Consider the following 24,529-nt stretch of genomic DNA (forward strand, 5'->3'; position numbering starts at 1 on the left):
CCATCCAACCATCACCCATCCATCACCCATCCATCCATCCATCCATCCACCATCCAACCATCACCCATCCATCATCCATCCATCCATCCATCCATCCAACCATCACCCATCCATCATCCATCCATCCATCCATCCATCCAACCATCACCCATCCATCACCCATCCATCCATCCATCCATCCACCATCCAACCATCACCCATCCATCATCCATCCATCCATCCACCATCCAACCATCACCCATCCATCATCCATCCATCCATCCATCCATCCAACCATCACCCATCCATCACCCATCCATCCATCCATCCATCCACCATCCAACCATCACCCATCCATCCATCCACCCATCACCCATCCATCCATCCACCATCCAACCATCACCCATCCATCCATCCAACCATCACCCATCCATCCATCCATCCATCCATCCACCATCCAACCATCACCCATCCATCCAACCACCATCCATCCATCCATCCATCCAACCATCACCCATCCATCCAACCACCATCCATCCATCCATCCATCCAACCATCACCCATCCATCCAACCATCATCCAACCATCACCCATCCATCCATCCATCCATCCACCATCCAACCACCATCCATCCATCCATCCATCCATCCATCCATCCAACCATCACCCATCCATCCAACCATCATCCAACCATCACCCATCCATCCAACCATCATCCAACCATCACCCATCCATCCAACCATCATCCAACCATCACCCATCCATCCAACCATCATCCAACCATCACCCATCCATCCAACCATCATCCAACCATCACCCATCCATCCAACCATCACCCATCCATCCATCCATCCATCCAACCATCCAACCATCACCCATCCATCCATCCACCATCCAACCACCATCCATCCATCACCCATCCATCCAACCATCATCCAACCATCACCCATCCATCCAACCATCATCCAACCATCACCCATCCATCCATCCATCCATCCACCATCCAACATCACCCATCCATCCATCCACCCATCACCCATCCATCCATCCACCATCCAACCACCATCCATCCACCCATCACCCATCCATCCATCCACCATCCAACCACCATCCATCCACCCATCACCCATCCATCCATCCACCATCCAACCACCATCCATCCACCCATCACCCATCCATCCATCCACCATCCAACCACCATCCATCCATCCATCCATCCATCCGGTCAGCAGGTTTAATGTTCAGCAGCTGATTCCAATAATTGATTGAAGGTGACTAATCGATTGAGTCCTGATCAGGGCTGTGACTTTATGGTTCACATGTCAGTGGAGCATCAGGCCTGTTGGAGACTTCCTCCTGACGAAGGCCAACAGGACCGGGAGGTTAAAGGTCACCCAGAGAGTTAGTCATATCAGTTTAAACCTGATATCCAACCTGCAGATCCCGAACCGGATCAGAAACCGGATCAATTCCCAGATGCACCGGGAACAGTCCGGACCAAACCCAACAGCAGAGAAAAGTTCTGGTTCTGCTGCAGAACCCGACATGTTTCCTCTCTGAGGTTCACCAAACCAGAGGAGGAAGAGGAGGAGGAAGAGGAGGAAGAGCCCCAGCTGCCGTTCAGCAAGGCAGCTCCTGGTTTTATTAGCGCCACAGTGTGAGGAAGAGGAGGAGGAGGAAGGGCGCGGTGGTTCACTCTGATAACACTACAGCTGCTGACACACACACACTGAACCCAGAGTTACAGCCTGATGAGCCTCCAGAACCTCCTACCTTGCAGCTGCTTGAATCGTCCCTCCAGCTGGTTGTAGTTGAAGCTGGGCCCCGGGCTGGCAGCCCCCCTGCTGGGGCTGGGGGCCCGGCCCGGAACCGGGGACGGGGTCCGGGGCCCGGCGTAGTCCAGGGGGGAGAGGGGGGAGAGTGGGGGGAGCGGAGCGCTCTGTAGCTCCATCACACCGGACCGGACCGGGCCAGGCCCAGAGCCAGGCAGCAGCCGCTACAGGAGAAAGTTCTGGTCCAATTCAGGAGAATCGGGTCAGAGGAATCCAGCAGCAGTAACTCCAGAGAAAAGGTTCTGGACCGGTTCAGGTTTCCACTGGATCAGAACTGGTCCAGAGGTAGCAGTCACTCCAAGGAGAAAGTTTTGGTCCAGTTCAGGAGAAACAGGTCAGAACCGGGTCAGAACCAGTCCAGAGGCGGCCAGCAGTCACTCCAGGGACAAAGTTCTGGTCTGGTCCAGGTGAAAGTCCAGTTCAGGTTTCCCCCGGGTCAGAACCAGTCCAGATCAGAACCGCTCTCCTCCTCAGAGGGACTGAGCTGCACAGAGGGCGAGCGAGGGACTCCCTCCCTCCCTCTCCCTCTCTCTCTCTCCCCCTCGGGGCGAGGCAGGAAGCGCTAACTCAGCACGGCTGCCACGGCAACAGCACGCCTGGCTCTGCCTCCATCCCTCCGCCGCCAGAACCAAACCTTCCCCCGAACCCGAACCAGCAGCCCGCGGCGCTCCAGCTGAGGAAGACGAGGACGAAGAGCAGGATGAAGAGCGTGAGGAAGAGGAGGAAGAGCAGCGCTGCAGCGAAGCGTTAGCGTGGGTCTGAGCAGACGCTGCTGAAAACACCTTCGACCCAGCCAGAGGGGGCGGGGCCACACGCTGAGCCGGCCAATCACAGCCCTCAGCTGCTGCATGATGTCATCCCCTCATTAGCATAAGGGGCGGGGCCAAAGAGGGTGGATCTGATCTGGATCTCAGATGTTTATCACAGTGAATCAGAAATCTCAACTTTTAGTTTCTATTTCAGGGAAAAAGTTTATTCAAAGGAAAATTACAACAAATTTGCACAAATATCAAATAAACTCCAGCAGAGCTCAACAGGAACGTTTGGAAAACTAGGAACTGCTTGGAAACTTATAGACGACTCAACTTCCTGTCACCATAACTTATTTTACTGGACAATAAATTGTCCCAGAAACCACTGCAAAAAACCGGAACCTTGTTCTTTTGATTCCATTTTCAGGTACAATAAAACACACAAGTATCCAAACTAAAACCAAAAATAATAAATAAAATGGAAATTAATAATACACAACCACAACAGATGATGAGCTGCCATTCAGTAAATTATATCAAAACACAAACAATCATTTTAATTTAATTTATCGTGTGAACAAGTGACTGTTGGTTCTGTTAGCACTGATCTGGGCCGACGTCATGAATTTCACCAGAACTGTTCTGATCGGTTCTGACGCTGGTTGAGACAACGCAACCATTTAGAAACCAGCAGCAGAACCTCCAGAACCTCCAGGTTCTCCCAGTTCCACATCAAACATGCATTTGTTAGCTGTTAGCTTCATGTTAGCTTCATGACGCTAAGAGCTACCAAGCTGGACCCAGATGTTCAGCAGATGTTGGGAGCAGAAGCTGATCTGACAGACCGAACGCTCTGGACCGACCCGGTAGGACCCGGTTCTGGTTCTCCTGTCTGGTTTGATGTGCTGCAGTGACAGAAACTCAAACGGAGCCAGAGTTTCCTCCAGGTGAGGCTTAGTTCTGTTATCTACTGATCGGATCAGAACCGGACCGGTCCGGATCCTCCATGTTGGCCCAGAACCATCAGAGAGCAGAAGAGCTGCTGGACCGGACCACCGGGTCGGTTCTTATCAACATCCTGAGAACACCCTGGCGCTAATATTAGCATCTGCTGTGGAGATGAGCTTCCTGTCTGGGTCTGACATCACTTCCTGTTTCCTCTGGTTCTCTGGCCAACACACACACACACACACACACACATACACACACACACACGGATGAAGAGGGAGCAGGAAGTCGGTCTGGAGCTCTTGGAGCGCTGCTTCCTGTTACTGAGCAGACAGACAGGCGGAGGTCAAAGGTCATGCCGTCCAGACAATAGCTGGAACAAAACTTCATGTTGACCTAAACAAACAGAGGCCAAGATAGCAGAGGGGTCAGAGGTCACCGTGACTCCAAGCCACACCTCTAGATTCAACAGAGCGACCTTTGACCTCCTGTGGATCATCCACCTCAGGAAGGGCTGAGCTCACCTGGAGAACAGGAACGCTGCAGCCGACAATGCCAGGGAAGGGTCAAAGGTCATCATGAGATGAAAACACCTCAGAACCCCAGCACATTCAACCCATCAAAACCCAAAGGCTGTGGTTCTGGACGCTACAGGCCTCAGCTAGCAGGTCAAAGGTCATGATACTGAGCCAACATGGCTGCCAGGAAGAGTTCAGGTCAATTCAGACGTACTTTACTGATCCAAAGGGAAACTAAATGAGCTGAAGGAGGAAGGGTCCTCTCTCTAGAAACAAGGTGGTGGCTGGACTGAACCCTGTGATGTCACAGCAGTGGGCGGGGCTTGTCTGGAGCCGGGCTCGGTGGTCTGGGCCGGGCCGTCATGCAGGCAGAGCAGCTTCAGGATGGAGCAGCCCTCTGGACACACACCAGCACGGTGGTGGCAGCATGGTGATGTGGGCAGTTATCATCATAGAGTTCTTATCATGGCTACATTTTCATTCATTATTGACACAATAAAACCGTTGGGCTTGTTAGTTTCACTATTTTCCCTGCTGTTGGTTCAGATAAATGATTAAAGCTCAGGGGCATTTCAGTGACACTTCTTCATGACAGGGGAGTCCTGAAGAAGTGGAAATGTTTTTGAAGATCAGTGTTTGTGGAGCTCTGATTGGTGTGTCATGCAGTCACAAGCATAAAAAACAAGTAATAAATAGTTTTTACCTCTTTTATTGTTATTTAAAACAACAACCCTCCTAACGCTGACTGATGGATGGACCAACACCAGGCCAATCCACACCAAACCTCCTGGTTAAAGATCTGGATTTATGGTAAAATCAGACATTTATTGGATCTAAACTTCTAATCTGGAATAAATTAAAGTTTATGTGATCCATCCAGCTTCCTGTCCGTCAGCAGGAACTTCCTGTCTGGATATCAATCAGCCTGCAGGTCGGGTATGAAGAGATGATCTTTGACCAGCAGATCAAACTGCAGCTCTGAGTTTGCAGAGAAGAAGAAGAAACCATCCAGATGTTTCCATCTAGGAGCAGCCTGACCCCCAACCCCAGCCCCACGGTGAGGTCAGAGGTCAGGCAGCAGCAAACAGACAGCAGATGGAGCAGACGTTCTGAGCGCGCTCTGTTCTGCTGCAGTCATCTGCTCTCCTCGTGGCTCGGCCCCTCAGGGCGGCGGCGCCACCGAACCAAGCGCCCCCTTCACAGTGCCAGGGTCGGGCCGGGCCGTCCAGAACCGCTGCACCCTGTGGCCGGTTCTGCTGAACCTGGCGACGCCCTCACCGGTCAAACATCCATCAGCCGCTCGCTGAATTTCACACAGAGACGCCGGCTCGGCCTGCGCAGCGCAGAGCAGCATTCCAGGGAGGTCACGACCCCCAGAACCAGGAGAGGAGACCAGGGTTCACTGGGTCCAGCCGGTCCAACAGGTCCACCAGGTAAATCCGGTTCACTGGTTCCCCCTCCCACACCACTGGAAACATGTCCCACTTTAATCCAGCTGCTGTTATTATCAGACTTTATTTACCCAGAGAGAGCAGAACCGGGTCAGAGCCGGGTCAGGGTTCTGCTGCTTTATCTTCCTCTTATCAGGAAGGACTTAAGGTTGAACCAGAAACTGAAGTGTAGAAAAGGGAAAGCAGAGATTATCTAATCTCATGTAACGTGTATCTGGGCTGATAAGAGCGTTCCTGACTGGGAGGAAGAAAAACTGGGAGAACTGGAGATAAAACTCCAGGAAAACTGGAAAAACTGGAAAACTGAGCAGTAATGAATGAGAACCTGCAGCGTGAGCTTTCACTTCACCAACCAGGAAGAAAAACATTCCCAGCATTCCAACCTGTGGTATTCCAAACAGGAAGTGACACACAGTCCTCTCTGTGGGAAACCGGACCGGTTCTGGTTCTAATTATGGATCCACTGAGTGTCTCTTCAATAAATCAGATAGATTCTGATCCCTGATCATCTGATCCAAATGGATCCACACAGTCATTCCTGATCAGAACTGGGTAAATCGGACCTGGTTCTGTTTAGTTCAGTTATTTATGTGCAACTGATCCAGAACTGAACCGTCTGAACAAGACAAACGGATCCAGCTCAGCTCAGACGTTCTGATCCGACTCCAAGTCATTCCCATTCAGTCCAGTTCTGGACAGTTAAACTCAGATTATGATGCTCATCCCAGCAGATTATATCAGGCTGAGGAACAAGAAGAAAGCTGCAGCAGAAGCAGAGCCGGTTTATCTGTAGTTATGATGTAATGACCTTTGACCTGCCTCGTTGCTGAAACACGATAAACTGATGAAACGATTCTTACAGCAAACAGCTGAAGGTCATCCGGTGACCTTCAGGGTGGCTGATGAACAGAGTCTGTCAGAACCGAGCCATCGGTCCGGATGAGAACCAGACCCGATGCATGCTGGATTATTTCCCAGCATGCATCTCACCCTGATGGTCTGAACTCAGAGCTGAAGCCGCTTCTCCTCCCACTCTGAGTGGAAGTCGATCAGGCTGCGTCTCCATGGTAACCAGTGGTGTAGTGTTGCTCAGGCTATCATATGGACATCACACACACACACACACACACACACACACACACACACACACACACACACACACACACACACACACACACACACACACCATCAGCTTTCAGGCTAATGAAAGGTCTGAATGGCTGCATCGGGTCCAGAGACATTCTGATTGGTCCAAACTGTCAGTTAAAGGGACAGTCAGACATTTTCTACATGACAATTAAACGTTTTCCTCTCCTGGTGTTTAGATTCAGAAGCAGAGCTGATGGTCAGAAACATCTAATGAGAAACTTCTCAACAGCTGAAGAAACTCTGAGATGGAGATAAAATGTTTACTGCCACAAACCGCCAACATAAAGATTTCTGTTTGATTCCTAATACAGACCTTCATGTCTGTATTGCTCTGCAACATCTGCTGCTCTCTGTTGTGAATAGTGTGGCTCTACTGGGATCAAACATGTAGAGTTCACAGAGTCCTGCTGATGAATCTGAGTCTGGACTGATGAGCGATGAGCCAACACAGAGGTTAACGAAACGCCCAATGATCCTGAGGAGGTCAGGGAGGCCGGCCGTTTGATACCTATAATCTGAGTAAGGTTCAGGTTTGACTGATGTTTCCTGTTTCTGTGTTAGTCAATCAGTTCTTATAACAATGTATCAAATATGACTTTATAGAAGTTAGACTTTGTAATTCGACACCTTGAAATTGGGCCTCCGTCTCTTTAAGAAGGAGCTGAGTGGGGACGATGCTCATCTGAGCCGTTTTGCTCAGCTGAGTGGTTGCCATGGAGACTAAACAATTTCTCAACAATTTGATGAGGGGATAGCATCATAACATGATCTAAAGCTAAGAGAAGCAGGTTTTTCATGTTACTGTCCCTTTAAGGCTCTGGGTTCTGAGGCAGGAAGGACGGCGGTTCAACTCCAGGAGGAGGCGGAGCTTCAGGCTGATCAGGAAGGAAACCAGGAGCAACAGCAGCGTCTGGAATCTGAAAGGACCCATTGTTCCAGCTGATCAGACCCGTTTCCAGAACCAGGTGACCCAGCTGAGGTCCGATCAGAACCGCCAAGAACCCTTCAACCCGTCACTAAAACAGAAACCAGCCACTCAACTCATGGATCAAGGTTCTGACCGGACCAGAGGGAAACCCACCAACTGGTTGGTTCCTAACAGACTGGACCGGACCGGTCCTCTGGTCCAATCAGAGATTCCAGCAGAACATTCTCCAGTTAATCGGTTTAGGAACAGAAAGATGATTTAATGAGCCCCGGGCCCCGGGCCCCACCCGCCCCCCATGTAAACAGCCTGCTGCATATTTAACACGGCAGGACACTGAATTATTTAGAGCACGCACACACACACACACACACACACACACACACACACACACACACACACACACACACACACACACACACAGGAAGCATGTGAGCTAGCGGCGGAGGCCGACCCGTGATCTGCATCAGACTGATGAAGAGGAGTTATTGTTGCTGTTTGGACACGATGAAGATGGAGCAGCAGAAAGACTGAAAACACAACCTGAGATAATCTGGATTATAATCTGGATTATTACTGACAACCACTAATAAAATAATCCCAGATAAACGTTCAGGTCAACCAGCAGGGATCAAATGGAGGAACCAGACATGAAGTTATTATTCATTGGTTAATAAACAATAATTGCATAAAACCCTGAACAGATTTATGATGTTTATGGGAATATTTTGTATAAATGTGGATAATCTGGGATGTTGGTTCTCTTGCAGCTCGTTGGCGACCCCTACTGGACCAAGTTGTGTGACTCCTGTAGAGCTGATGAAGCTGCTCTCAGGTTTAAATGCTGTTCAGGATTCAGAGCTTCAGATTGAGGACCAGAAAGCCCGTTTAACTCAGAACCACTACTGTTCAGAACCACCACCGTGCTGCAGCTGGGACCTGAGAGAAATCAGGAAACCAGCCACAGAAACCAAGATTAACTCCAGATTTACTTCAGTAACAAGTTAAAGAGCTTCTGCTGATGAGATGCATCTCAGTTCTGTGACATCATGCGACCCAAACAGCTCCAGAACCTTCCTGTTACCGGGCAGAAACAGCAGGTTTCTTTAATGAGTCTAATTTCACTCAGGTTTGGTTTAATCTGCTGAACATTTGGATAAATATGTTTATCTGATCCTGAGCTTCCAGAAAAACTATAACCACCATAAAAACCTTCCTGTTCCCAGTTTGATGCCTCTGTAAGCCTGGGGTTCCCAAAGTGAGGGTCAGGGACCCCCAGGGGCCACGAGACATCAAGCAGAGGGTCAAAAACTTCAGAATCATCATGATGCAACCCTGAGCTTTATGGAGAGCATAAATATGAAAACATAAATTAATAACTTTATCATAAGGTCATTAAATGTGAAATGAAGTTAGTTAATGTCCCATTAAATATTGAACTATAGATCTTAAATTATGAAATAAAAAGTCCAACAAATCCATAACTGTAATTTAAATCTATATTTATGTATTTATTAAATAAATAGAGAATTAAGTAAATACATTCATGTGGGTCACCAGTTACCAATAACTGTTCAGCCCTCTGGCTCCGTTTTCTGTCAAAACACAGGGTGCCAAGTTTGAGAACCTCTCCTCTAGGGGGCGCTTAGTATGAAAATGACTAGAAATCAACCAGCAGAAGAAGAACCAGAAATGAAGGAAAGCTGAGGATTAAATCATGTTTCTGCTCCAGCAGATGAAGCTGGAGGCTCTCAGAGAACCCAGAGTTACCTCAGGTTACCTGGGTAAGTTAACCAGCTCAGGACGGAAACAGCAGAATCAGAGGGGAGAGTTTGAAGAGACAGGACTCAGAATATCCTCATCCCAGTTTAACCAGCAGTCCTACCTGCCAGCGCCTTGATGCGTGAGCGTTCAAAGAGGCGGGCCGAGCTGTTCTCGTTGTCCCAGTCGTCGGCGTCCCAGCGGTTGTTGACGCCGTCGCTGTACTGCTGCTGGATCTCCATGTGGTCGAACTCCGCCGCCACCGACGTCATGACGACCTCGCCGTGACTCCGCCCCCACCGCCGCTTGCTGCTCCGCCCACCGGTTACCTGCTGCTGGGATCAGCGGGACCCTCTGAGAGCGGCTGTGATTGACCAGCCGGGACGACTGGAGGAAACCTGCAGAGACAGAGAGAGACGGTCAGTGAAGCACGGTGGAGGAGGAGTGATGCTGCGGGATCCAAACTGACCACCATCAGCTCCTCCATAGACCAAACTGTTCTAGAGTCCAATACAACTGCTGACACAACCAGCCAGGCCACCATCAGAACCCAGCAGCACAACGGAATGGATGGAAATGTGTAGAACTGGCCTAGTCAAAGCCCAACCTCTAACTGAAACACTGAGGTGGGAGAGCTGAGCAGGAACCTCAGTGAACTGATCTGGACCAGAACCACAGAACCAGGAGCTGCTCGATCATGGGATGTACTTAGTTTACTAATGGGGTGTACTTAGTTTAATGCAGCATCCTCCCAGGTCAACATCTGTTGATGTTTCTACATCTGATTCCCAGTCATGTGACTGGAGCTCTGCTCTGTGATTGGCTGCAGACTGACTCTAACCCTACAAACAGCTCTTCCTGAGCGCTGAGGGAGCGCTGCCCCCTGCTGGTGAATCCAGGTCACTGCAGGACATCAGAGCAGCAGGATGAAACCTGGCAGTGCAGAGATGCAGTTCATGCTGTTGCTAGGCAACATTCACTCTGACTTATAAACCGTAAAGCTTCCTGGTTGGTAAAAAGAGTGAGAGTTCCTCTGTGAAGAAAGAGACAGAAGTACAAAAAGAAAGACAGAATGATGTAAACAAAAAAAATCTAAAAAAAAAAAAAAGATGAAGTGTACAGAAACACAATTTTTATTAAATCTAAAAACTTTTCATTATTTTTTCCTCTCTTTATTCAGCTCCAGCTGATCACATTCAGTTTTTCCAGTTTAAATTTTCTTTGCGACATTTGAGTCATCAGACTCTTCATTGACCTGAGCTGAGGCCCCGCCCACTGATCCTCAAACCGTCCAATCAGAGGAGCCGACTGTCAGAGCAGGATGTGAAGCGGCTGGGACACTTGGTGACTTCCTCCCACTCAGAGCTCAGCAACCAGTCAGTGGAGCTGCTGGTGTTGCTACGCTAAAAATACGCTGATGATGAAGATGGGATCAGAACACACACGCACGCACGCACACACACACACACAAACACACACACGCAGGGCGCCATGACAACCGCCTGCAGTAGTAAAGCGATTCTGCAGGTTGGAGATCTGGACTTGGTTCTGATGACATCATCACCTTTATGTGTCAGAACAAAATGAACCAGACTGAACATCAAAGGGGAAATGAAGGCTTCTGATTGGTCGATCTGCAAGGTCTGCTGAAATATGGAAATAAATATTCATCTGTTCGGTTCTACATTTTAATAAAAGTGTAAAAAATAATTTAAACCTCATCTCTATAACCAATAGAAAAGTTGTTCTTTTCACTAATGAATAGAACCGGAACAGAACCAGAGCAGAACCGGATCAACCAGCTGATCTCTAAGGACCAATCAGAGAGCAGACAGATCAAACTGATGGAGGATCTGATTGGTTCAGGTTCATGAGTTCAGCTGAACCTCAGAAAGTTCTGGAACCAGAACCGGTTCGGTCTGTTCATACAGAATCCAGATTAAAGTCTCTGTATTCTGATTCGCTTGCCTGGAGGAAGGACAACACGTCCCCCATCCTGTCCCCTCCTCTCTCTGTCCATGTCCTCAGTAAAGCAGATATTATCCTGCAAAATGCCACGTCTCCATGGTAACGCCGTCCCAGCATGCACTGTGGCAGCAGCAACTCATGAAGCTGCCGACAGCGGCACAAAGACCCGACTGGGAGACGAACTTGAACTGGGCCGGAGGCCAGAGTTTAACTGGGAGCGCTGAAATAAATCTGCTGGTTCTGGAGAACATTTCTAACCTCTGGTTCTGATCCAAACCGTGGTCCACTGAGCCTGCAGGTTCTGTGGTTCTGATCCGAGCGGACAGAAAGCTCTCTGGCACTTTCACGTTTCAAGCATCAGCTGATCACCATGGCAACCGCAGCGCTGCAGAAACCCACGCCGCTCTCAGCCGCCCACGCCGCTCTCCAGAACCGCTCACATCGGAGCAAAACCTCCGGCTGCTGCAGGAGCAGGCGGGTCGGTTCTGATGGTTCTGCTGGCGGTAAAACCACAGGTTACCATGGAAACGGTTCCCCCATGTTCTGCTGATCCAAACTGAGCGTTACATCATTACTGGACCCATCCAGAACCAGAACCAGACGGGCTGCTGCAGGTCCCATTGAGGTCCGCTCAGCCTTCACCGCAATGCGCCGCTGGTTCTGGAGAACTGGGTCGGAGAGGAGACGGGACGTCATCCATCACTGCCTCTGCAGCTTTAACTAGGCCACAGCCAACCATGTAGGACAGCAGCAGCTATCTGACCCGGTACCAGCAGAACCACACCGACCCAGAGCAGGAGGAGGATGCTAATGGACCAGAACCTCCAGAGACCCCGATCCTCTGGTTCTGATCCAGAAGCTGCTGCCACACAGAGACAGAAGAGAGGAAATGACCTAAAACAGCCGTAACCATGGAAACCAGGCCCCTTTTCAGCAGACAGCTGAGCAGGTTCTACTGGGCCGACAGCCGGACCACAGAGTCCGCCAGACAGGAGCAACAGAACCGAATCTGGGTTCAGTCCAAACATGGTTCAGGCTGCTGCATGTTCAGCAGAGTAGGAACCAGTTAGAAAAATATAGTAGCAGTCAGATCCAGTCGGAACCAGAACCTCCTCCCTCCATCCTCTGCAGGACTCTCTCCCTGTAATCAGGTTAGCTGCTCCCTGCTAATGCACTTAGCGGTTGCTATGGTTACCGCGATGAATGGATGGATAAACGGGGCAGAAACAGAACCGGCCCTGAAGTTCTCACTGACTCCTCTATAAAGACCAAAGAACTTTCTGGATCCGACCATCCGGTTCTGATGAACTTCACTGATCATCACTAATAAATCAATCAATAATCTATCTGTGATTCCTAACCAGATCGATCTGGATCCGACCGGTTCTGATCCAAACTGTGACAAAACAGAACCAGATCAACAGAAAGAGACTTAGTTGTAAAATAATAAAGTTACTGGTGCTACTGGTGTTTTCTGGCTCTCCAGTTTCACTATGATCCACTTCAGAAGAACCCGTCAGAACAGGACCTGCAGACTGAACCCAGCAACATGTTACCGGTTGCTGGGTTCTCTGTTCTTATTGGTTCTATTTCCAGATCAAACATCAAGCAGAGACGTTCTGATGATCAATAATCTGATGATCAACAGTCCAGGAGTTGCATCATCAGGCTGGAGCTGACCCCCTGAGAGGGTTTAGCTCCGCCCACATGTAGAAAAACTCCACCAAAGTGGGCGGAGCCAAGAGACGGGCATCGATCAATGCTAACCATGCCAGCTGTTCCTCCTCCTGACTCGCCACCAGGAGGCGTGTCTCAGGTAGCTGATACCTGGAGGTGGGGCTTAGTGATACTGACCAAGCTGGACTGCTGGAACCAATAGGAAAATTCACCTGCAGTACCACAGTTCAACCCATAGAGGGCAGCACTGACTGGCAAAATATGGCAGAATTAAACTAATTTACATCCACAGAAACATAGAGAGAGAACCCTTAAGGAACAACTTATAAAGTTGATCAGCAAATAAAGTTGATGTTGGGGGTTAGCTAATATCTAGTAATCTATAACTCATTAATTATAGATTATCTAGGTGGATTAAACACCTGATTGATTGTGGAAGGTCTAGATCAGGGGTCACCAACTCCAGTCCCCCAGTCCTACCATCCTGTAACTTTTAGATGCGTCTCTGCTCAAACACACCTGGATCAAATAAACTGTTCGATTCCAGCCTATTGCAGAGAGGAATGAATGTTGGTGAGGGAATTCAGACATTTTGGAGCAGAGGTGAATCTAAAAGTTGCAGGATGGTAGCCCTTCAGGAGGAGTTGGTGACCCCTGGTCTAGATGTTTACAGTCTTAGGATCAGAACCGTTTCCATGTTTACTGCAACACCCTCCTGGTTGCCTAGCAACAGACATTAAAGTCCTGTTAGCAACATATATTCACAACAGCAGGTAAGACGCTCATTAAGACCAGCAGCCAATCAGTGACTCCTCTTCATCCAGAGATGAGGAAGACTACTTCCTGTAGTTCAAACTGAGCATCAGAATGAAGAAGAACCAGAATCTAAGTGGCTTCTGCTGGTTCTGCAGGAGTTTTCTCCCCCACTGTCGCCTCATGCTTGATCTGCAAAGGAAATGACTCGGTCCAATCAGCTGCAGACTTTTAAATAAAAAGGTTTTTGTCTTTTAATCTGGTGTTAGTTTTTATTTTCTGTCTTCTAGCACATTATTATGAACAAACTTAACGTTATAATCAACTGAACCAAACTAGATACCATTATAACGAGGATTTTTTGAACTTCATGTTGTTCTCATTTCACTCCTCTGCAGGTTTCTAATGATCCGCATGTTGGTCCTGCCAGAGGTCCAGACGGAACCAACGGTTCTGGACAGGTCGCAGACATTCAGTCATTTCCAGGGGGCCTCTCTGCTCCATCATGGGAGAAAACATCCAACACACACACACACACACACACACACACACACACACACACACACACACACACACACACACACACACACACACACACACACACACACACACACACACCTGATAACAAAGAGTGAAGGAATAAAGGCTGAAAGCAGAGGAATGTGTCAGTAGCCAGAGAGGATGAGATCACGGGAGAGAGAGGGAGAGGGAGGGGCGGGCGAGAGAGAGAGGGCGATCGAGTAAGGAGAGAGAGAGCTGACCTGGTTTCCATCTGTTAATAACATCTGATCTGCAGCAGTCAGACTGTGATTGCTTCCACATGGAGGGAAGCTAAAAGCTGATAGCTGGTTAATTATTTATACCAGCAGCAGGAAATCAATACTGATCAATACTGATGCATGTAAATAAGAGAAGGTGTCCAGTGGGTGGGTCCAGGTCAGAACCAGCATCCGGTGTGGATGGAAACCAACACAGTTTGAGGATAATTCATTACATTAAAACATGCAAACAAACACATTTAGTTCTTTAAATAAGAAAATAAACATTTTCATGCATAAAAGTCAACAGATTCATTCCTTTAGTGAACGTTTGATCATTTATAGCAAAGGATGAATCTACAGCTAAAAAGTCCGAACAGCAACATGTGAAAGGTTCAGCTGTACATCAGTACAGTGAAGAGCTGATCTATTGATTAAGTATTGGATTAATCGGTTAATAACTGGATCCAAAAGGTGATTAACAGGAGATTTATTTCCTGAATGTGAGCCAGATGAGTTCTGGAATCAGATTTACAGTCAGAAGGTTTTTATCTTAAATGTAAGATATTTATATTTATTGTTCAGTTTGACTGTGTGATTCTGTCAGCAAATGCTTTTATTTACCAGTTAATCAATAACTGAATTAGCTGATGATTATTTCAACAATAATAATAAAATAACACTCTGCTTTCTGACTGGGCAGCTTCAGTCAGACAGAAGCTGATCCAGGACACTTCAGGGTCTCACAGAGTGTGGGAACTTTGAGCTTTTAGAGGAACATCAGTACAGATACTGGTTCCGTAGCTTTTAATGGGCTAACTGGGTTAAGCCCATAAAGGAACCTTCCTGCTTCACCAGTAAAAGTCATAAATCTGTTTTCTAAGGTTTTTATGATGATGCAACAAAGCAGAAAAAAATATTTGATCATTTTCTCCACCATGAAACAATCAGTTTACAACAGACTGACAGACATCTGCAGCAGCAGCACAGCAATCAGACAGACACACACACACACACACACACACACACACACACACACACACACACACACACACACACAGCGTACATAATGACTTCCTGCCATTTGCTTCACGGATTCATCAGCTGGAAAACTGAACCTCTGACTCTGAACATGGAGCTCCAGTTCTCTGGTTCTGTTCTCTTCAGTCTAACCAGAACCGAGCCGTTCCAGGACCAGAACCAGCCGAGTTAAAGCAGCCGGTCCAGACAGACAGACAGACGGCGGCATCAATAAGTCATGCGGTCAGATTTGTTCAGTGAGGCGGATTGTTTTGTTCAGACTGAACCCAGACAAAGAGAACCAGAATATTAACCGGTTCTGATCGGTTCAGATTCTATAGGAATCATCAAGTTTTAATGTTTAATCAAATGAATGCTGATCAGAGCCAGAATCAACATTTATGGGATTTACGGAGAAAATATTTCTTTTAAACTCAACAACCAATCACAGAAGACCTGACTGTCAGTCACTAGATTAAACAAATTACAATGAAAACAACTTTTTAATCTGATTTTCCTTTAACTGGATCTTTAACCTTACAGTCAGAAGCTAAACTGAAATAAACACAGTTAGTTTGAGAGTTTTTCCGTCTAAAGCCTGAAATTTTCCCTCTCCTCGTCTTCCTGATTGTTTCTCAGATAAGCAGAAACAATCAGAGGTGAAGCGTCAGCTGTTAGCCTCTGTTAGACCTAGTTAGCTGCCATTAGCCCTAGTTAGCCTCTGTTAGACCCAGTTAGCCTCTGTTAGACCCAGTTAGCTGCCGTTAGCCCCAGTTAGCTGCCGTTAGCCCCAGTTAGCTGCCGTTAGCCCCAGTTAGCTGCCGTTAGCCCCAGTTAGCTGCCGTTAGCCCCAGTTAGCTGCCGTTAGCCCCAGTTAGCTGCCATTAGCCCTAGTTAGCCTCTGTTAGACCCAGTTAGCTGCCATTAGCCCTAGTTAGCCTCTGTTAGACCCAGTTAGCTGCCATTAGCCCCAGTTAGCTGCCGTTAGCCCCAGTTAGCTGCCGTTAGCCCCAGTTAGCTGCCGTTAGCCCCAGTTAGCTGCCGTTAGCCCCAGTTAGCAGCAGTAAGTCCATATTTGATAGCCTCCCTGTGCATTATTGATGCGGCCGTGTTAGCCTGCTCAGGCGTGTCTGAAGATCCTGAACGTTACTCAGGATCAGCTGGAGCGTTTCTGCTCCACACTCACTGATATTAATAATTAATAAACGTCCTGAGTGCTGAACGCAGCTCGTCAATAACAGCAACACTTTAATCCAACAGCAGCTTAAGGTTCTGTACAGCTGGTAGTTTATTCACGTAGCTCCAGGTCTACTGGTTAAACTGGTTTCATGGTTGGTTTATTAGGATTCCTGGAGGAGTTTTTATTTAATTTCTATTAATTTATTGATTTGCAGCTCTTTTAAAGTTTTATTTTAGGATTCTTTTACTAATACTTAATCTTTGTATTCTCTATAACGGTATCTACTGATCTGTAGATTGTTGAATGCGATGCAGAAGTTTGCTGCGGACCAACAGAGAGGTCACTGCTGCTGAACTGGGCCGGGCCTGGTTCTGTTCTGAACACAGGAAGCCTGTCTCACACACGCACACACACAGGCAGGGTGTGTGTGGAGCTGAAGTGGTTTGCATCGTGAGAACATTGATGTTTCTGTTCAGGAAGGAATCCTGGTTCCCACTGTGGACACAGACAGGACGTCCAAATATGGACATGTTGACTGAATCTGAGACGGAGTGACATCACAGCCGATACCAGGATAAACGGTTCTGGGTCCAGAACCAGAACCATGAGAAAAACATCCAGAACAAACCAACCTGCTGAGGATCAGGAAACAGTCAGGATTTATTCTCTGGTGTTTGACTGAAGATGAAACCAAAAGTTTCTCCTGCAGCAGAAATAAAAATTAAACCTGTAAAATAATAAAACCTGTTTGATCATTTCCTGGATAAGGAGCCAGATTTATCCTCTGGTTCTGGTTCTGGACCGCGGGTTGTCATGACGAGGAGCAGACAATCCCTGGAAACCCAGCAGAACTCTCCAGGTTTTCCTGGAATGTGTCTGAAGCTCGGCCTGCAGGGCCAGACCGGACCGGACCGGACCGCCCTGCTGGGTCCGAACACCCCGCTGCTCTTCCTCCCATTATGAAACTAAAGAAACAACGGACCGGGTCGGACTGGGCCAAGCAGGGTCCTCCTCCTGTCCAAACAAACAGAGCCCAGCCTCTGCACCAGCAGAACCAGAACCGACCCAGAACTCCTCTCAGGTTGTTTGTTTTAACGAGCCTCCAGGAATGCTTTACATCAGGAAAGGTCAAAGGTCAGCTGGACCCAAACAGGAAGTTCTGACAGAACCAGCTAACCGGACCCGTTACAGTAACTAATGCAGCTGGACGATAAATCACTCAGGAGTTTTATGATAAAAGATTATATTGTTTATCCAGTAATATAACAGTAAAGGAATAATAACTAAGATCAATAAACCTTAAATTCTCATAAACATTTAAAACTGGAGCTGGAAACATTTGAACAAACAAATAAAATGAATGATGAAGTCTGTCCTTCTGAGACCAAAACCCTGGAGAGTTCATCATCCAGCTTTTGGTAGAAAGAAAAACAATAAATCATAAATATGGAAATTATTGATAAAGTTTTAATTTATCATGTGATTAATTGATTTATTCCTGGTGCAGCAGCAATGGGAACGGCAACGTTTAAGAAACAAGACAAACTGAGATAATAATCACCTCCACTAGAGAAACGAGGCTTCTGCTGCAGCAGAACCAGAACCAATCAGAGCCACCAGAACCTTCAGAACCAATCAGAGCCACCAGAACTGCATCATGTCGCCTCCAGCAGGATTCCTCCCATCAGCCCCTGGCCCGTGGCCCAGTCAAAGCGCAGTGGGGAAACCCGTCCTCAGTGGACAGAAGCAGCGATTGTGGCTGCAGACGGCGGCTCCTCTGGACGGCGCCGGAGGCCCGGTTCTGATCTCAGTCTAATCGGGTTAGACTGAGTCAGAGATTCTTCTGGGTCTGGTTCCTCCCAGCAGAATGAACTCCCTGTGACCCGCAGGGTGCTGGGACACAGACTGCTACAGCTGCAGAAACGCTCCAACAGCGGGGCAATCGGGGGGGAGAGAGAGAGAGGACTGCAGGAGACAAGATGGCCGCCGGCTGCTCCAGATCAACAGAGGTCAAGAGGTCGTTCTCATCCGTCCATCTGAGGAGGACGGGTCTCTGCTACAGGAGCCTGAGAGGGACATGTTCATGTCCTCCAGCAGAGGGAACCAACCTGGACCCGTCCTGGTTCTGACCCAAAACCATTCATTTCTCTAAAACATTACTAAATATAATGAAAAGGTTTAATATGAGACAAATCATCTGATGGAAACGCTCTGACCAAGACCACCAACCAGGAGGCGGGGCTTAGCGCCGCCAATCCAGCTCATGTACTCACTGCTAATGTGCTAATGGCAGAAAAACAACTCACTGTCACCAGCAGTCATGCTAACTAGCATTAGCATTCATGACAGGCTATGCTAGCTGCAGCGTAGCAGGGAGAAAGGAGGGGAGAGTCTGAGCAACGCATCCACAAGAGTGATCGACAGCGCTAACTCCCTCCTCCTGGATCTTTTTCACACATTATCTGTCCCATACTGTCACAGCATGATAGGTTAAATATAAATGCAAAAAACAATTTTTTAATCAAAATTTCATACTGTAGCTTTAATGTTCAGCCTGAAATCAGCCCCTCCCCCTCCCGTTGCTGCTCCAGTGATGTGGAGGAGCCGTTCCTGGAGTTCAGCCTCCAGAGAGAGAGAGGAGAAAATGAGTTTGTATAGGAGGAAGCTCCAGAACGTTTCCTTCATAAACACTCTGTCCCTTTAATTACCCTGTCTGCTCCACCCTTCATCTTCCTCCTCCTCAGACCAGATGTCTCCTCTCTGCCTCCACTCGCCCTTCAGCAGGAAGAAAACTTCATCCAACCTGCGTCGCCATGACAGCGCTCCGGCCCGACCTTTAGGGACCAACAGGAAGCCCAAGGGCTACTGGTTACTAGGCAACGCCTCCATGTGGGGAAAACCCGGCTCCATCAGATGAAACATCATGAAAAATAAAAACTGTAAAAACTCATAAAATGTTTTAAACGCATCTGGGTTAGAGAACGCCTCAGCATCAAAACGCCTGGTTGTCATGGTAACAGTCCAGCAGAGGGCGCTCTCAGAGGCAGATCAGGTCAGGCTGTGCAGCACTCCACACCGAACCAGTGCAGGCTGGTGAAATCAGGAGAACAGCTGCATGGCTGCTTTTAATGTAGCAGCGGCAGACAGGAGGGGAATATGGCAACCCTACAGCCATTTAATACTCCAACTATGGCAAACCATCTGTACATTTAATCCATCATACCACATGTGGCCAGGATTGTTTTACATCAAAGCTTAGCTCAGTAACAAACTAAATACATCATTAGACCATATAGTTAGAGTTTAATATTACACAAATGTTTATTTAGTTTTTTTGAAACGCAGTAAAATGAAGTCAACTAAAAACATTTTAACTATAAAGCTGTGTTTAAACAGAAACAATAAACTGATCCAGAGATCCTGAATCTTTTAGTCGTTAAACGTTTCTCCAGTTCATGTTCATGGATGTTTCTGCTCTGCGTTAATGTTGTTGTTTATAATCAGGTGTGTGTGTGTGTGTGTGTGCGTGCGTGCGTTCGCCCAGTAACGTTCACACACACAAACAGCAGGAAAATTATTTCCCATAAATCACCAGCAGTCATTCCCAGTTTAACTTCATCAACATGTTCCATCATCTCATCCGGCTCTGATCCAACGCCCAGCCCGGCCCAGCGCTGCAATGCATCATGGGTCATCAGATCCAATCACACAGGACAGGATGTGTGTGTGTGTGTGTAGTTTCTCATGAATCTGTCAACTTCCTCCAGGAAACATAGAGCCTGGATGTGAAGCTTTTGGCTTCCTGGACCAGAGGAGGAGGAGAACAGAGAACCCGATGACCTCTGACCCCTGACCCTCCACCTGTTAGCTGACACCTGCAGGCATCTCAAAATCAACTACAGCAGAGTGAGAGGAACAGGAGGCCAACAGCTGCTTCATTCAGGTCACCAACACTGACATGGTTCAGAGAGAATCACTCCATCAAACCCTACAGGGGTCAAAGGTCATCACAGGATGGGTCTATGCAGATGTGTTTGAATGGAGGAGAAGACCTGGACATATGAGACGTCTGTCCATGATGGACAGCAAAGAGCTCAGACTGACTGCAGGCACGGTGGTGGAGGTATGATGATCTGGGCCCAGTTTAACACCAAAGAATAGATTCGTGATTCCCACTCACAACGATTCAGAATCGATTTAAAACGTTTATAAAATAAAACAAATCTGGTGTTTGTCGGCCTTTTGTAACTATGTGGTTCATTGTTGCCACGGAGATGGTACTGAGACGTACGCAAACACTGAAAGCACAAAAACATGGAGGAGACTGCAAAAACTAGAGACAGATTCAACCAGACAAATGAAGACTTTCAGGAACAGCAACGATGGACGGAGCCAAGCTCCCAGTCAAACCAGCAGCAGCCAGATCCCAGTTAAACCAGCAGCTCCCTGTTCCAGCTCTGGTTCCTCCAGCTGACAGTAACCTGAAGCAGATGTCCTCCCCCCAAGGTCGCACTACCCCCCCGATAGTTCCCAGGATACCGAGTGTGTCAGCGGGTATTTGTGGGTGAGGGATACACTGCTGTAAAGCTCCTTACCAAACACACACACACACACACACACACACACACACACACACACACACACACAGTAACATCAGGTTCTTCTGACTGAGCAGATTGTTTCATCTCTTCATGGTGAAGCAAAACAAACGTTCCTAATATCAGATCCTGGAGCAACGTGTGCACGCGCGCGCGCGCACACACACACACACACACACACACAGTGATGAAGTCATGAGGGTTGTGCTGCAGCTCCGCCCTGCTGGTCTCTACTGATGGATGGAGTCCAGTGATGTAAGCCTTTGTGTCGTCATAGCGACCATACAGAAAATGTGACCTCAGCTTCCAGGAACCAAACGATCCAAAGTTCTGCAATTTGACGACGTTTAGAACCCAAAACAACATCTGCTCTGCTTAACGACACTTCACTGAACCTACTGGACATAAAGGTTTTACTCCAACTTACCTGAACTCATCAGCATGAAAAAAAACTACTTTATGAGAAAATAACAAAAAATAAAATAATGACAAACAAAACATAAAAAAAGATGCTAACTGCAGAAAAGTTTTTTGTATTAAACATTTTCAGTTTAAGAAAAATCTCATCCTGAAAAAAAACTACAAAAAGTGTTGGAGGGCCTCATTTTTGTCGTTCTTGAATTGCAGTTAATTTGTGGGCCACAAATGGCCCCTGGGCCACACTTTGGACACCCCTGGTTTAAAGTATGATGAATTCAATATTTACCAAATATTTGTGGCTATGTATTTTCCATAGTCCAGCAGCCTAGTTAAAGGCTAAACTTTATTTGCTGATAAGTTTAAATTAGTGCTTAAGGGTTTAATCTTTATGTTTCTGTTCAGAGAGGCTGCTGCTTCACATGTTGCCGTAAAACTCCAATAAACCAGAGAAAGAGGTCAATACCTTTAACACCAGACAAAGTCTTGGTGCGGCTGAATAGATTTCCTTTCATGGTCCAGATTCAAATGAACGACAGGAAAATGTCTGCAGTTCCACAATTACATAACTTTCTTCATACAGCAAAATAACATAAAAGTTTAAATTGGATAGAAGTGAAAGGTCAGTTCAGTAACTTGCAAAATATGAAGAAATTAATTATTAAATCTGTGTCATTAGCTAATAACTAGATCAGATTCAAAACTGTGAAAAATAAACAGGCTAAATTCTTGAGGAGAATCAACTAATAACACAAGAGAGGAGAGGATTTCTACCAGAAATAACCAAAACACGCTGACAGGATGAAATGATCACAGCTACTAACACAAAATTAACCGGAGGGACAGTCAGAGGGACTGAACCGGGTTCTGCTGGAACCACAACAAACAGCTAAGCTAAAGCTAACATGACCCAGCAAACATCACGATATCAACCAAACATCAGAACAGCAGCAGAGAATCAAAAAGGCAACAGGAGCATCAATATTGGCAATAAAAAGAGCAAAATCTTAATTATCCAGAGTAGCATTAGCATTCTGCTAACCAGAGTAGCATTAGCATCAAATTAACCACAGCGTTCATAACTCATTATAGCGAAGACCAAATGATACCAGCTGAAGAACAGGCAAAGTTAACTGTGAAAAAGCGCAGAGCAATATGAAAGTTAAAACTAATAAAACATAAGTTGTAGCTTACCGGCCATCTGGAAAAATCCTCTGCTTTGTCATTCAAGATGGAGGATTCGGTCTAAGCTCTCCCTCCACTGCCGCTGTCGCAATTATCAAGTTTATCACCATAACAACGCAAAACTTCCCACCATCTACTGTGGCAGGACGAGACTAGTACGTTCTCCTAGCAACCACAGGCTCCGGAAGTGAGCTGACGGGAGTCTGCTGGGGGAGTTTGGTTGATGGTACGGTCGTGTAAATAATTAAGATTACATTTAGACCAAAGGTGCTCAAGTCTAGTCCTCCAGAGCTACAGTCCTGCAAGTTTTAGATGCACCTTTACTCCAACAGACCAGGATCAAATGGCTGGATTCCCTCTCCAGCAGCCATTCAGCTCTGAACAGGCCTGCTAACGAGATATTCATTTGATTTATGTGTGCTGGAGCAGGGAAGCATCTGAAAGTTGCAGGACTGTAGCTCTGGACTTGAGCACTCCTGATTTAGGCACACACTATTAAGGGAAATAGATTAATAATTTTTTTAAAATCATGTTTATAGATTATATAAAAATCCCCCCCCCCCACACACACACACACACACATCGGGGACCTGCTGAAAGTCTCTAATCGGGTCTGAAAAGCCGCCAAATATAGCGATAACCCCCCACCTCTACTCCCCAACACTTGACCACGCCCCTCAATGTCTCTTGGCTCCGCCCACTTTGGTAGAACTTTTTAAAAATGTGTTTGGGGCGGAGCCAAGAGTTCACTGGGGGTTAGCTCCACTTTAAGATCCGATTCATCCTCAAACAAGCTGTATTAAGTACTAAACCCAATAAAGATGGCTAGCATAGTATTTCTGTCTGGTTCTGCAGCTAACGGGCCGGTCCAGAGTCAGTCAGTCTGCTGGTTTCCTGCCCAGAGGCAGCGACCCGCTTTCATTTCCTGTCCATGTCTGCATGCTGACCCCACCCTCCCTGCTGCAGCACTAACCCAGGCCTGGACCCACTCAGAACCATCTACTGACCCTGAACCAGCCCAGCAGGGTCCAGGTTCTGGTTCTGGGTCCAGACACCACCCAACCTTTGACCCAACCCACCCGTCTAATGTCTCAGAGACACCAGAGAACAAACCGTCTCTGAAAGGGACGGTTTCTACCGACGCTGGACATCCAGAACCACCTGAGTTTAGTAGAACTGAACCGACCAATCAGAACCAGCTGAGCAGCACTGAAAGAAGGTTCACCTCCGTGTAACCCAGCTATGTAAACACACACACACACACAGATCCGTGGTGAGAAGAAACAGAAACGGTTCAAACATCCCAGGAAGTCCCTGATGAGGTTCTGCTGGATTCCCACCCAGAACCGGGTCAGAGGATCATCAGCTGAATTCATCCTGGGGAAGAAATGTTCTGATCCAGTCCGGATCCACCTAAAAATACCAACATTATTACAGAAATCATGAACTAATCCGTCGTCTTTCTTTATGTTTGTTCTGTTTGTTTTTCTCCATCTGCAGGTCGGTTCTGGGTTTATTCGTCTCTTTGTGTTTTTCTCTTAGCAGATTATTTATGTTTCTGATGTTTATTTAAGTTTCCAAATTAAACTTTCAACATTTAATCATCTCCTGCAGTGGCTTTGTTTATTTTTACTGAATAAAAGTCTGAAATGTTCCTT

General features: G+C 47.2%; 1 protein-coding gene across 2 annotated transcripts in view; it reads right to left on the reverse strand.

The window, feature by feature from the left end:
* LOC106916297 (spectrin beta chain, non-erythrocytic 1) overlaps positions 1-24,529 on the reverse strand; it is an 83,930-nt gene that overhangs the window by 55,151 nt on the left and 4,250 nt on the right. The window contains exon 2 of one of the 2 annotated variants that reach the window (XM_088013249.1): positions 9,440-9,713. In XM_088013249.1, coding sequence (XP_087869375.1) covers positions 9,440-9,587 — 148 coding nt within the window. In that variant the 5' untranslated portion in view covers positions 9,588-9,713. Of the gene's footprint in view, positions 1-1,752; positions 2,572-9,439; positions 9,714-24,529 lie in introns of those variants that run through there. The other variant, XM_088013248.1, reaches the window with a different exon arrangement.

This window comes from Poecilia mexicana, unplaced genomic scaffold, assembly GCF_051168715.1.
Source record: "Poecilia mexicana isolate PSO_F unplaced genomic scaffold, ASM5116871v1 scaffold_15, whole genome shotgun sequence".
Lineage (NCBI taxonomy): Eukaryota > Metazoa > Chordata > Actinopteri > Cyprinodontiformes > Poeciliidae > Poecilia > Poecilia mexicana.